This window comes from Lithobates pipiens, unplaced genomic scaffold (genome assembly GCF_037356315.1).
Source record: "Lithobates pipiens isolate NorthernLeopardFrog02 unplaced genomic scaffold, aLitPip1_a1.2 Scaffold_19, whole genome shotgun sequence".
NCBI classification, from domain to species: Eukaryota; Metazoa; Chordata; class Amphibia; order Anura; family Ranidae; genus Lithobates; species Lithobates pipiens.
In genome coordinates this window covers 204557077-204570210 of record NW_027507764.1, presented here as the reverse complement: position 1 = coordinate 204570210, position 13134 = coordinate 204557077, and the positions used below count along the sequence as shown (strand labels likewise).

At 43.4% G+C, this 13134-nt stretch overlaps 1 protein-coding gene across 1 annotated transcript in view; it reads right to left on the bottom strand.

Moving 5' to 3' along the window:
* Window positions 1–13134, bottom strand: part of VPS41 (VPS41 subunit of HOPS complex) — a 487204-nt gene that overhangs the window by 449193 nt on the left and 24877 nt on the right. Inside the window, exon 2 of the mRNA XM_077491629.1 lies at window positions 3367–3405. Within this exon, the coding sequence (XP_077347755.1) occupies window positions 3367–3405 (39 nt within the window). The remainder of the gene's footprint in view (window positions 1–3366; window positions 3406–13134) is intronic.

The window sequence follows — 13134 nt, the reverse complement described above, 5'->3', positions numbered from 1 at the left end:
TTTGCCAAACAAAAGGGCTCTCCCTGCATCTTCCTCAGCACCGATGCGCAGAAGGCCATGGATAGAGTGTACTGGACCTTAATGTTTGCGGTCCTGGGGCACATGGGTTTTAGAGAGCAGATGCTCTGCTGGGTATTTTGTGTATACTCTTTGCCTGGAGCTGCGGTGAAGGCGAATGGTGTTATCAAAGCAGTTTCCTATCCTTAACGACACACGTCAGGAATGCCCACTCTCCCCCCTCCTATTTGCCCTCTCGTTAGAGCCCTTCCTAAACAGGGTTAGATTGAATCCAGATGTCTCTGGCATTCAGGTGGGCGACCTTTTCCCTAAAGTCTCTGCCTATGCAGAAGACCTACTATTTTCTCTAACCAATCCTCACGTCTCCTTGCCAAATCTACTGAAAAAATGTGATTATTATGGAGCACTATCAAATATGAAAATTGTTTATTCCAAAATTGGAGGCAATGGGAGTCGCCTTGCCCTTCCAGCACACCTTCAAACTTAACTAAACTTTAAATGGACTTTCTCAGCGTTGAAGTATCTGGGCAGCCACATCCCACCAAACTTAGCGGATATGTTTAAAGTGAACTTTCCACCCCTGCTCAGTGAAGTCCACTCCCTTCTAGACAGATGGAATCGAGGATTGCATTCATGGTTTGGATGCTGTATCATCATCAAAATGAGCATCCTGCCAAAATTCCTGTACCTTTTTCAGACTCTACCAATCTCCATCCCTTCATCCTTCTTTTGCCAAATCAATTCCCTCTTTACCAAGTTCATCTGGGCACACAAACAGCCTAGGATCGGCAGATGCCTCCTGACACCGCCTAAAATCTATGGGGGGGGGGGGGGGGGTAGCTGCCCTGGACGCTTTCAAATGCTACCTAGCAGCCCATCTGGGCAGAGTAATCGATTATTATTATTAAGGATTTATATAGCGCCAACAGTTTACGCAGCGCTTTACAATGTATAGGGGGGAAAAACACAATTACAGTACAATACAAAAAGGTACAGGAGGGCCCTGCTCGTAGAGCTTACATTCTAAAGGGAGGGGGTGGTGATACAAAAGGTAATAGCTGCAGAGAATGATTTGATGGGGGTGGCTCGGGAACAGTTAGATGAGTGTGGGATAGGCTTCCCTGAATAAATTAGTTTTCAGGGATTGGCGCAGACACAGGGACCTTAAACTATGGACACATGAAGAACAGCAGTTTAGCCCCATCCCTCTGAACACGGCACCATGCTGCCTTACCAGCTTTTCTCAAGTCTCATCTTACTATAGGGCCTACTCTCTATGCAGGACACATGGCTTGCATGAAACCGGAGCTTTCCTCCACCCATTCCCCACCATTTCTCATATTGGGAAAGCCCGGATTCCCACCAGGTGTGGAACATTCTGGTACCTCTGGGAAGAGACTGCTTTCAAGCTTCCCATTTTTTGATTACTAATGCCTGGCCCACGCTCTACATGTAGATGCTGCTGGATGGTCAGTATAAACTACCTTTCATCACTTCTTCCGCACCCTGGGTCCCCCGACTCAATTCTGCAACCAGCGGACTGTTTGAATCGTACTGTGAAGAGAAAGACCCCCTTCCTCATATCGAAGATCTCTCATCTCCCCTCCAGATGACTTTATCATGCCGAGTCTTAGTAAATGGGAAAAGGACATCGATTGGACCTTCACAGCTAACCAACGCCAAATCATCATCCACCTTTTCCTGAAGTCATCCATCTGCATGCGCACACAGAAATCCAACTATAAAATACTGACGCGCTGGTACCTTACCCCGTCGACTTTGAGTAAATGTTTTCCAGAGCATTGTTGAAGATGAGAAGGGGACCTTTCTTCATATCTTCTGGTCCTGTTGGAAGCTCCAAGCGGTATTGGTCAGGTGTACAGAGGATTTCCCAACAATTTACGGACTTCCCCATTCCAAGGGATCCTGTCTTCTTCCTGCTCCACTGCTCACAAATGCCAATTTGGACATACAAAAAGAATCAATCCTCCGTCACTTAATGCTGCCAAAGCCGGTGTCACTTTGTGCTGGAAAGACCCAAATCCCCCTTAAATTGCCATGTGGCTCAATAGGGTTAGGCGTGTCAATACCCTGGAAGATCTGGTACTTACTGCTCAAAATAAAAGAGAATGATATTCAAAGACATGGGCATACTAGAACATGTTTGTATACTTAGGACGAAGGAAAGTTCCTCTTGGAGAATTGCTCTGAGAATTAAAGTCCTCCCATCATTCACACTGTTGCATTCATGCGTTCCATCACCCTGGCCCTCCACCCTGCCCCTTCTTCTCTCTCCTCTTCCCCCCAATCCACTACTTTCTGCCATGACATTCCTATGGGAGACTCTATGCCTCTACAATATAGTTCTCTCCTACACAAAACTGAAATGTCTGCTTGCACACTGCGAGCGAAATGCACATGGTTACCACCTAATCTGTTGAAGGGAGAAACTTACTTGACTGCTAGTACTGTCATACCTACCATCGAGCAACTCAACCTTAGACTGTTAAGATAGCTTATACCTATGTCTGTTTTGCAATGTCACCCTCTTTGCTTTTGGTTGCTATGTGTTGTGATGGTTATATTATTCTTCTATACAAATAAAGAATTCGATAAATAAATAAATATTGAAACTGACTGGAATGAAAGGACATTAAAAAAAGAAATATTTAATGTGCAACGTATTTCAATTCAAACTACTCAAAAATGGTGATTTACTCTTACACTACATGAAAGTTTAATATATTAGTCTTAAAGGATAAGTTTACCTTTTAGAACATGCTACAAGTAATATGTTCCAGCTCCTGCTGTCTTTCTCTCTCCTTTAATGTGACAGAGAGCGGGGGGGGGGGCTTCTTCACCCACATGACAGCATCATTCATTTCATTCACAGTTTCCTGTGAATGAGTAAACTACAAGTACCACCACCACCGCAGCAGATGGCTTATAGTTCTGAATGAACATTTGGGGGCGCTTATAAGCACTCTTGTAGATCATTCTCAAGTTCTGAAGCTTTCAAACTGACAGCTTTCGTGTTGGTACAGGCTAAAAGTTGCAAGGCTTGTTTGCAGAGGCTCGACATTGCACCCCTAATCCACTGATCATGGGTGCAATGCTTTAATAAATGTACTTTTTTCCCCCTCTGCAAAAATATGTGCATTTATTATTTTTCCTAAAAAAAGGCAACTTATCCTTTAAGACATGAGAAATTGTAAAATTATTTTTAATATCTAAAGGCAATTTTGATGCATAAACTAAATTGTGAACAAGTATTAACAACAAGTGATTGTAAATGATTACATGAAAAAAATAAAAGTAATATTAATAGAATATAAATAGCATATTCACCTCGGATTCCTCAGTAGACTCGTCAGGAGTCATACATTCCTAAAAAGCAAATATAAAAACACGTCGTTAGCAAAAAAATAAAGATTCATGCACAAAAAACAAAAAAAAAAACACATAAATAAAAGGTGTGGCTAGCTACTATTATTTATATGATCTGTTAAAGCAGGGGTGTCCATCTGGGGTCCAAAGAGTTGAGCATGAGAAGGAAAAATAATATGCTCACTCAGTTTTTGCCATCATCCCGTTTTATAATCCAGAAAACAACAGTTCCTCTTTTTGTTAGGACTTTTATACAGCAACCAAACTACTACATTGATTATATAAAAGTATACATTTTTATTTTAGTAAAAAAATAAATAAAGGGAAACCTCCATGAGGCTCCAATATGTTAAACACAACAATGGATCTTACATTATTTTTCAAAGGTGGTGATACTCAATACCATATATTACTGTAAATTGTGCGATTAAGCGTTTAGCATGGAAAGTGACAACTTTCACATTTTAAAACTTATGTTCTTCAGGGATGTTTATTGCCAAACAATTTGACTGTGCCAATGCCTAAAGCCTCGTACACATTGTACGATTATTGGCAGGAGATTGCCTGTTGACAGACTGTTGTCCTAAAATCTCACCGTTAGTACGCTTTTGACAAATATTGTCCAATTTTCCGCCAATAAAAGGTTGGAAGACAGGCTAGTAAATTTTCAGCAGACAACAGTTTGATGTCAGATTTTTGTATGGTCAGTACACAAATCCGTCACACAAAAGTCGAAAGTACAAACACGCATGCTCGGAATCAATGCTCAAATACGAAATTAGCAGAATGGGCCCAAAGGGTGGTGCTAAAGAGCTGAAATTCCTCGCAGTACGTCACTGCGTTCCTGTTTGTTGCACGACAATTATGTACCATTAGTATGCAAGAAAAGATCCTGGCACACGCCTTTTTGACAAATCAGATGCTCGGTTGGTCAACAATCTTACCGTGTGCATGAGGCTTAAGAGACCGCAGAGGAAACTCCCACTTCCCGGAAACCACAAAACACCCAACAAAAAAAAAAGACCACAAAAAATGTATATGTATGTATGTATGTATGTATGTACAGTATGTATGTATGTATGTATGTATGTATCCGGGACAGCAGCTTTTGGAGAGGATTGAATGCTAGCCTCTAGCCTTCTGATTATGGGCCCTGGATTTTAAGGGAACAATACTCTTTGCGAGGTGAATGAGAAATCCAGTCTGATCGGTACTAATCGGACTCAATTTTGTATATATGTGTATATTGTCTCATTTTGTTGCGGACTCTTTGCTGTGGTCGTTTGGGGTGTGGCCGTTTTCTATTGTGGCTGTCTGCCTCAACTATTAGGGGATGTGAAAGTGTCTTGCTGTGAGGGTAGAGGGAGGGGGGGATTCCTCCATCAGCCTCGCTGCGGATAAGTCTGTTTACTGAGGAGAAGTTTGAACACACCTGACCTGTGTGTTCATTGTCATTGGACAGTTTAACCCACCCTGTTTTCCAAGGGTGGGAGGGAAGTGTTTTGAAGTGTGATAGCTGTGTGTCCATGTGTGTGATAATAAACGGGTATGTTGTTTGCCAATCCAAGACTGGTGACTGGGTGGGCTAAAGGGTCTTGGATAGTGCTGGTATATTATATTATAAATAAAAAAAAACAGACCTAGCCGGGACCAAGGAGCTTGGAGGGGACTGAATGCGAGCCTCTTGCCTTGTGATTATGGGCCCTGGCATTTGGGGGAACAATGCTCTTTGTGAGCTGTATGCCTGGGGACCCCTGAGGTGGTTTTACTTGGATTCAGGTCCATGCCACCCCCCAAGACACACAGACAGGTGGCTGGAGGTGGTGACATTAGCATCTAACAGTTTGTGTCCCAACAGTGTGATTCAGTCTAATGCCAACATGGCATTTACATATCCAATGTCTGTGTGTCTTGGGGGGGTGGCATGGACCTGAATCCAAGTAAAACCACCTCAGGGGTCTCCAGGCATACTGCTCACAAAGAGCATTATTCCCCCAAATGCCAGGGCCCATAATCACAATGCAAGAGGCTTGCATTCAGTCCCCTCCAAGAGCCTTGGTCCTGGCTAGGTCTATACCCGCTGACAACGAAAGGTCTCCCCAATGGTACAGCACTAGCCAATTCAAAAAGTAGTAGGTGTAGTGTCACCCTCCATGTCCTGGAGGGTTCTGCTGAACTCTCCAGGAGAGGGTTGAGCATGAAGCCCAGGCACACCTGGAGGGACGGCATGGATGCTGTGCCAGTACAGCTGAGTCACTGAAAAGTCAAGGAACAGGCACATCTGGGGGGGCTGGGCTGCCGTGTCTGCAAAAGCATCGGCATCAGCAGAAGCAGGCACTCCCGCCAGCACCAGGGAAGTAAATGACACACAGCTGGATATAGGGAGGTGCTGGGGGGGCCGTGCCCCCCCCCCAAGATTTCAGTTGCCAAAACTGAGGATCAGCAACTCTGTATATGCTCATTAAAATCTTTTAATTCAAGAATTCCACACAAAAACACAGATGTAGATACAGAGATGTTACATCTACTGTACCATATCTGTATTTAAGGCTCTATTATTCTGTGGTATGCTTGAACAAAAGAAGATTTTAATGAGCAGATACACAGTCTTGCCAATCTTCTGTTTTGGAATATGTGGTGACAGTGCTGTGGCTGCAGATCGGGCACCCATTTGCCCTCAGGCTTGGTTCACACTTGGTGCACATTACATCTGCACATATGAACTACGTCCGATAAGAAATTGTGAGAAGCAGGAAAAGAGTTCCACTTTTGTTCACGTGGGAATACAGTAAAGAAGGTGACAATTGCCCTTTGTTACCACACAGACAGGTCTGATGCAGAAGTTCACTTTTAGCTTCATATGACTTATCTACATCACTATAGATCAGATTTCATAAATGTCCACAAAGCTATTAAATATGTCAGCCCATTCAAAACAGATATATAATCGGTGGGATGAACCATCCTCAGGTAACTTTTCAAACAAGGCAAACTCCTCTTCAAAGATATTTGGGCTTTATAAAAAAATTGTCATTCTCTGTGCCGTTTCTCCCCACACTCCCTATTTATCTTATATTATGGAGAATGTAACAAGAAAAAAAGAAACTGATGCAGAATTTTAAGAGGTAGGTAGCAAGGTACATGTTACTATCCAAGACCCTAAAAAGGCCAAGGGATAAATTGGTCTAGTGGCAAAGTTCCTAACCAAATCATTTATAATACAGTATAACCTTAGATTGCGAGCAAAATTTGTTCCAGAAATATGCTTGTAATCCAAAGCACTTGTACATCAAAGCAAATTTACTCATAAGAAATAATGGAAACTCCAATGATTTGTTCCACAACCATTTATTCATACGTCCATCAGTTTATAGTCCATATAAAAAGATTATAGCAATGCGATAGGTCAGGGGTTGACAAATTTGCTTGGAATCTAGGAGCCAGCTAAAAAAGTTAGGAGCCAGGTCCGTGACGGCGATCTGGACCTGTCCCTGGCCTGACATGGAGACGAGTGAGGGGAAGATAGCCCCCAGCCCCCCACATATGAGATCACCTGTCATTGGACACACCGCTCGAGTGCTAAATGGCCGCTGTGATTGGCCATTTAGCATGATCTGTGATTGGCTGTATCCAAGGGATACGGCCAACACAGAACTTCCCCGATGCGCGCCCATGGCGGTGTGCAGAGGGGAAGCAAACAGGAGGATGTCCAGGGACGCCCTCCCGGCAATTGGTGTCCGCGCTGTAGATATCCTTCGTCTATAGCACGGGCACGAAGTGGTTAACAAAAGAATGTGACTTCTTTTATTCCCGCTTATTTACTGCCATATCCCTGCTAAGGGTTCGATCAGGTCCGTCTGAAAAACTGACAGGTGAACCTAATCAGACAGCCCTTGTGAAAGGGGCCTAGCAGGTAGGATTACAAATAATCGTTTTTTTTTTTCCTTAATTAAAATGTCATTTTTTTACTTTTAAAAAATAAAAATAAAAGCTATTATGGAAAAAGAAAAAAAAATAATTATATATATATATATATATATATATATATATATATATATATATATATATATATATATATATATATATATATATATAGATATATAGATATATAGATATATATACACATATACACACCAGCCACCACACTCATCGTTGGGCAAAAGGTGCCAGGCAGGGCTTTGAAGCTCCATTAGGATTAGCATTATTGGATGGGTTGTAATGTCAACATCCACCACAAGATGGCGCCAGACTACGGACATACTTTAGAAGGCTGCAAAGCCGCGGCCTCAATTACTGGCCGGCGCGGCCCGATGCAATCGCACGGCGGAGTTCGGGGTCCACACGGAGACAGGATACCCCAGCTGTGTTGCCCCAGGACGCGAATTCTAGTCGCAAATGCGACCTGGCGCCCGGGGTTTGTTGAGCCCTGCGATAGGTTGTGTAACCATAAAATGTCCATCCACAAAATGGAAGCCTCTACAAGGAAGCAAAATCCAGCAGGAGCTACAGAGTAGAAAAGAGAATAAGAGGCACCTCTAAGTGTAGCAATATGGTTACATTTAACTACTTCCCACCCGGCCAATGTTCATATACTGCTGGGTGGGAGCCCTCTCCTTCTGAATGGACGTTCAGGAACCTCCTTCAGAAGGAGGGGAATCCCAATGCGCTCGGATACGGCGCATCTCCGATCGGCAGGAGGGCTCTGTGATTGGCCCTCTTGATCACTTGAGGGCCGTGTCCAATCACAGCCATCATGTGACGTAAACAAACAGCCGGTTGCTAGGCAATCGGCTCTCCTCTCCTCACACGGAAGTTGTCACTGAGGAGAGGAGAGCAGATCGCTGCAGCCGGCTGGTGATCAGTGAGTTTGAGCGTTTTTTTTTTTTTTTTTTTTACAGCTTTTTACTCACTGATCACCAGTCTAGTGTAAACACACATGTCCCCAAATAATAAAAACATATGTCCCACTAAAATCACATGTCCCAATGATTATCTGCACACATGTCCATGATCACCTGCGTACATATGCACATGATCACACAAACCAATTATTATACACTTAACGGATTTTTTTTTACCAAAAACATGCAGCAGAATACATTTTGGCTTAAATTTATGACAAAATTCGATTTTATTGGATTTCTTTTAAAATAGAAAGAAGAAAATACTGTTTTTTTTTTATTTTTTTTATTTCCACTTTTTTCTCTCATATCGCAAAAAATAAAAAACCGAGTCGTGAATAAATACCACCAAAAGAAAGCTCTATTTGTGTGAACAAAATGCTAAAAATTTCACTTGGGTACAGCATAGGATGACCGCACAATTGTCATTGAAAGTGAGAGAGCGCTGAAACCTAAAAATTGGTCTGGGAAGGAAGGGGGCGAAAGTGCCCAGTATTGTAGTGGTTAATGAAGGTACAACATTTAGCAACTCACATGGTTATCCACATAGACCATCCCAGGCTCTCACCTCTGTCAGTCTGCCATAGTGTCCGGGAAGACTACCCTGCAGTAGAGCAATCTAAAAGCAAGGCTTGAACCCAGTGTGGAAGGGATGAGTCAATGGCGGTGTGGAGGACGGTCTATGTGGACAACTTTACCCCAGATGCCCGCATACTTAGATGTGCCTCTTTTAAATCAACCATGTGAGTTTCTAAATGTTGCACCTTCATTAAATGTAACTGTATTGCTACACTTAGAGGCGCCTTTCTTCTCTATACTCAGTTGTGACACTACGCTACTTGTATATCAAGCCATTGCTTGTATATCAAATCAAAATGTATTTAAAACATGTTGCTGGTCTTGCAAAACGCTCTCAAACCAAGGTTTCACTGTATATCAAGGTCTGGGTAGATTATTAGCTCATGTATGCTGAGGCATAACATTTTTATCATACACAGGGATACGAAACAAACTTCCTAAAAACATAGGTGCTACAATAGGCCCGGGGGGATTGACCACAAAACTGACATTTTATTGAGTAACAAAATAAGTTGTAATTATATAGAATAAAGAAGCAAAATAAAAGAATAATTACCTCCAACCCATTAAATTAAAAGAATTTGACAAGATTGTCAACTACATTTGTAACAGTTTTTTTTTTTTTTTTCTCATTATTCTATATAGTAATTGTATGATTTACATAAATATGCATGCACGTTTGTAAGTGCATGGCCCACTCCTGTATGGATGGTTGAGCCAGTGGACCCTTTTTGGTCCTTACTAGGACCATTAATTATTATTCTTTGCAATAAAATTTCTTAGTGTTTTCTGGCACCTAGGGAGCCACGTGTGCTGCATACAACCACCATTAAAAGGAAATGACTGTAAGCAGTCAGAGTTGAGCAAACACCAATGGCTTCTGCATCAGCATTTACCCAAGCATACTTGTACAGCACTTTTCCCCAAATTCCATAAATGCAGAGGAAGAAGCCTTCGATGTTAACCGAAACACAGCCCTGTACAGCCATTTACTTCTATCGGCAGCCGCATGTGCGATTCACTGGGCTCCAGAAAATGCTCAAGCCAGGGGTTGACAAATTTGCTTTGAATTTAGGAGGCAGTTTGTTTTGTTTTTTTGTTTTTTTAGAGTGGTATGGATTGTCAGCTCCCGGGGTAAGGCCACTCGTTTTCACCCCCTATCCCTAACTCACAATGGAGAACCCAGTCAATAACTCCATTGAAACGCTGTTACATCAGGGTTATGGGCTGACCAGAAAGAGTAAGGCTGGCAACAGATGGAACTGGCTGGCACTGGCAGGTGACACTGGTTGGCATTGGCAGGTAACACTGGTTTGGAACTGGGAGGTGACACTATTGGCACTGGCAGTTGGCACTGGTGGTGGCACGTGGCACTGATTAGCAGGTGGCACTGGTTTGGAAGTGGCAGGTGGCCCTGGTTGGCGATGGAAGGTGGCCCTGGTTGGCGGTGGCACTAGTTGTCACTGGCAGGTGGCACTGATTGGCGGTGGCACTGGTTGGTGTTGGCAGGTGGCACTGGTTGGCGGTGGCACTAGTTGGCACTGATTGGCAGTGGCACTGGTAGGTGGCACTGATTGGCAGTGGCAATGGTTGGCGGTGGCAGGTGGCACTGGTTGGCATTGGCAGGTGACACTATTGGCGCTGTCAGATGGCCCTGATTGGCAGGTGGCACTGGTTTGGAAGTGGCAGGTGGCTCTGGTTGGCGGTGGCACTGGTTGGTGTTGGCAGGTGGCACTGGTTGGCGGTGGTACTAGTTGGCACTGATTGGGGTGGCACTGGCAGGTGGCACTGATTGGTAGTGGCAGGTGGCACTGATTGGCGGTGGCAGGTGGCACTGATTGGCGGTGGCACTGATTGCGGTGGCAGGTGGCACCGATTGGCAGTGACACTCGGCACTGGTAGGTTGCACTGATTGGCGGTAGCACTGGTTGGTGGCAGGTGGCACTGGTTGGTGGCTGCAGGTGGTATTGATTGGCGGTGGCACTGGTTGGCACCGATTGATGGTGGCACTGACAGGCGGTGACAGATGGCACTGGCAGGTTTCACACGGAGCACTGTTACTGAGATATAACAGAGGAGCTGTCAGAATTGAGCTTAATGTCGGAATGGGCGGGACCCAGCCGAGGTGTGAAACTGACAAGTAACAGAGAGGTGGATCTGTCAGATTTGAGCTTGATGTCGGGATGGGCGGGACCCGGCTGGGGTGGGCGAGACTCAGCAGCTATGAAACACCAGCCAACGATTGGGCTACTTAAGAAAAGGGCCCACCCAGATCCCATTGGCTGGTGTTTGATAGCTGCTGGGTCCCGCCCACCCCGACATCAGGCTGAAATCTGACAGATCCTCCTCTGTCCGTTGCTTGTCAGTTTCACACACTTAGCGCGGCGCCGCAGAGTGTGGAGGAGGGAGGGGGACGGCAGTCAGTATTCATGCGCTGCATGTCTGGGGCATCAATAGTGAGTGGGCTGGTGGCAGCTTAGGCGCCAGGTTGCGATTTCTGGTCGCATTTGCGACCTGGCGCCTGGGGTTTGTCGAGCCCTGGCTCAAGCATTTACGCCGCAGCACACAGGCTCTGCTAAGCATTCCATGTGCATGAGGCCCAACATGTTTTCACCACCCATCTGACTTTTAAAAGGCCACTGTCATGCATTTTGCTCCATATTCCAGTGCAGACAAACTATATGGACATGAGTAAAGCTACTGCTTGGAATTTTCTCTCCATTGACTAGCATTTTAATTCAGGTCTAAAGAACAGGATCTTTAAAAATTTACCAAAAAAGTACATGTATTACTGTATGCTAATTATATAGGATATAGCGTAAAAGTGTAACCGATTTATGCATTAAAAAAAAAAAAAAAAAACTCAAGGGGAAGCACTAATACAACCAAATTACCCTATAAACTTCTACTTTTAGAGAGCATAAGGTATTATTTGAACATAATGCCCTACGCATTTCCTCAAACAATAAAACTATGCCATGTAAGCAACTACTAATCCTTCATATTCCCAATGAAAGAAAAGTTGCTGATGTGATGCCTTCTCAAGAGGTCAGCAAAATGAAGATTTACTTACTCCATTTATAGTTATCAAAAGCAATAAAAGTTTACAACAAAGATGCTCATAGTGTGCATAAGTGTTATTTAGCCACAGAGGAAAATAATGGGTAAAAATAAATAAATAAAAGTGGCTTCTTAGATACCCATATTAGGATCATATGTACATGTGACTAGTAAGAAAAAATAAATAAAAAAATTAAAGACACTGCAACAAGATTTTGAAAGTCAGAAACAAAAAACATCTATTTAAAAAAAATTAAAAAAAATAAAGTATCCTTTAGCCTTTAAAAATGAATATATTTTTTACATAAAACTAGCCTTTTTATTCTATCTTGGTATCAGCAGCCTGTAATCCCCTGCACAACATTGCTCAGACTGCAGATGGGAAGAGCAGCTCTAGATTCTAAACAGGTTACTGCTATATGCACATATGCTGACAGGAGGAGAGAACAGAGTTGATGGCTCATCAATAACTGAACAACCACCAGGCAGACCTCCCTGGTGTAATATCTAATGAGTGTTTGCCAGCAAACACGTGCCCCCACATCAAATGCATAAACAAAAAATAAAAGGTAATGCGGTGCTACTCCAAACCAAGTGACCATAAAGTGTTGGTGCAAAACACCCTATAGAAAGATTTGTTACATAAAGTGGGAAAAATAGGATTTTTGTACTCACTGTAAAATCCGTTTCTCTGAAGTTCATCGACGGACACAGCTCCATTAATCTTGACCATAGGGTTATTACGCCACCTTCAGGAGAGGACTAGGTAGAACATGTAATACATGTGAAAAAAACAACAGAACTATAGAGTTCAGCCCAGGGGCGGTCCCACTGGAATAACCCCTCAGCCTGCTTCCTGCAGCTCAGTATGTCAACAAGCAGTATAACATAAACCAATAGGAGGGGAGGATGCTGTGTCCGTCAATGAACTTCAGAGAAAAGGATTTTACAGTGAGTACAAAAATCCTATTTTCTCTTTTGTTCATTGATGGACACAGCTCCATTAATATTGACTGTAGGGACGTCTCCAAGCAGTGTCATAACGAGGGCTGGAAACAGAAACCATAACTTCACCCACAACCAGAGGTGCTCTCCAATGGAAGAGTCACCATCTGAACCAACCGCATCAGAACTTGCGGCCAACATATGCATCAGAATGCATTGACAATCAAAATGCAACTTCTGTAAC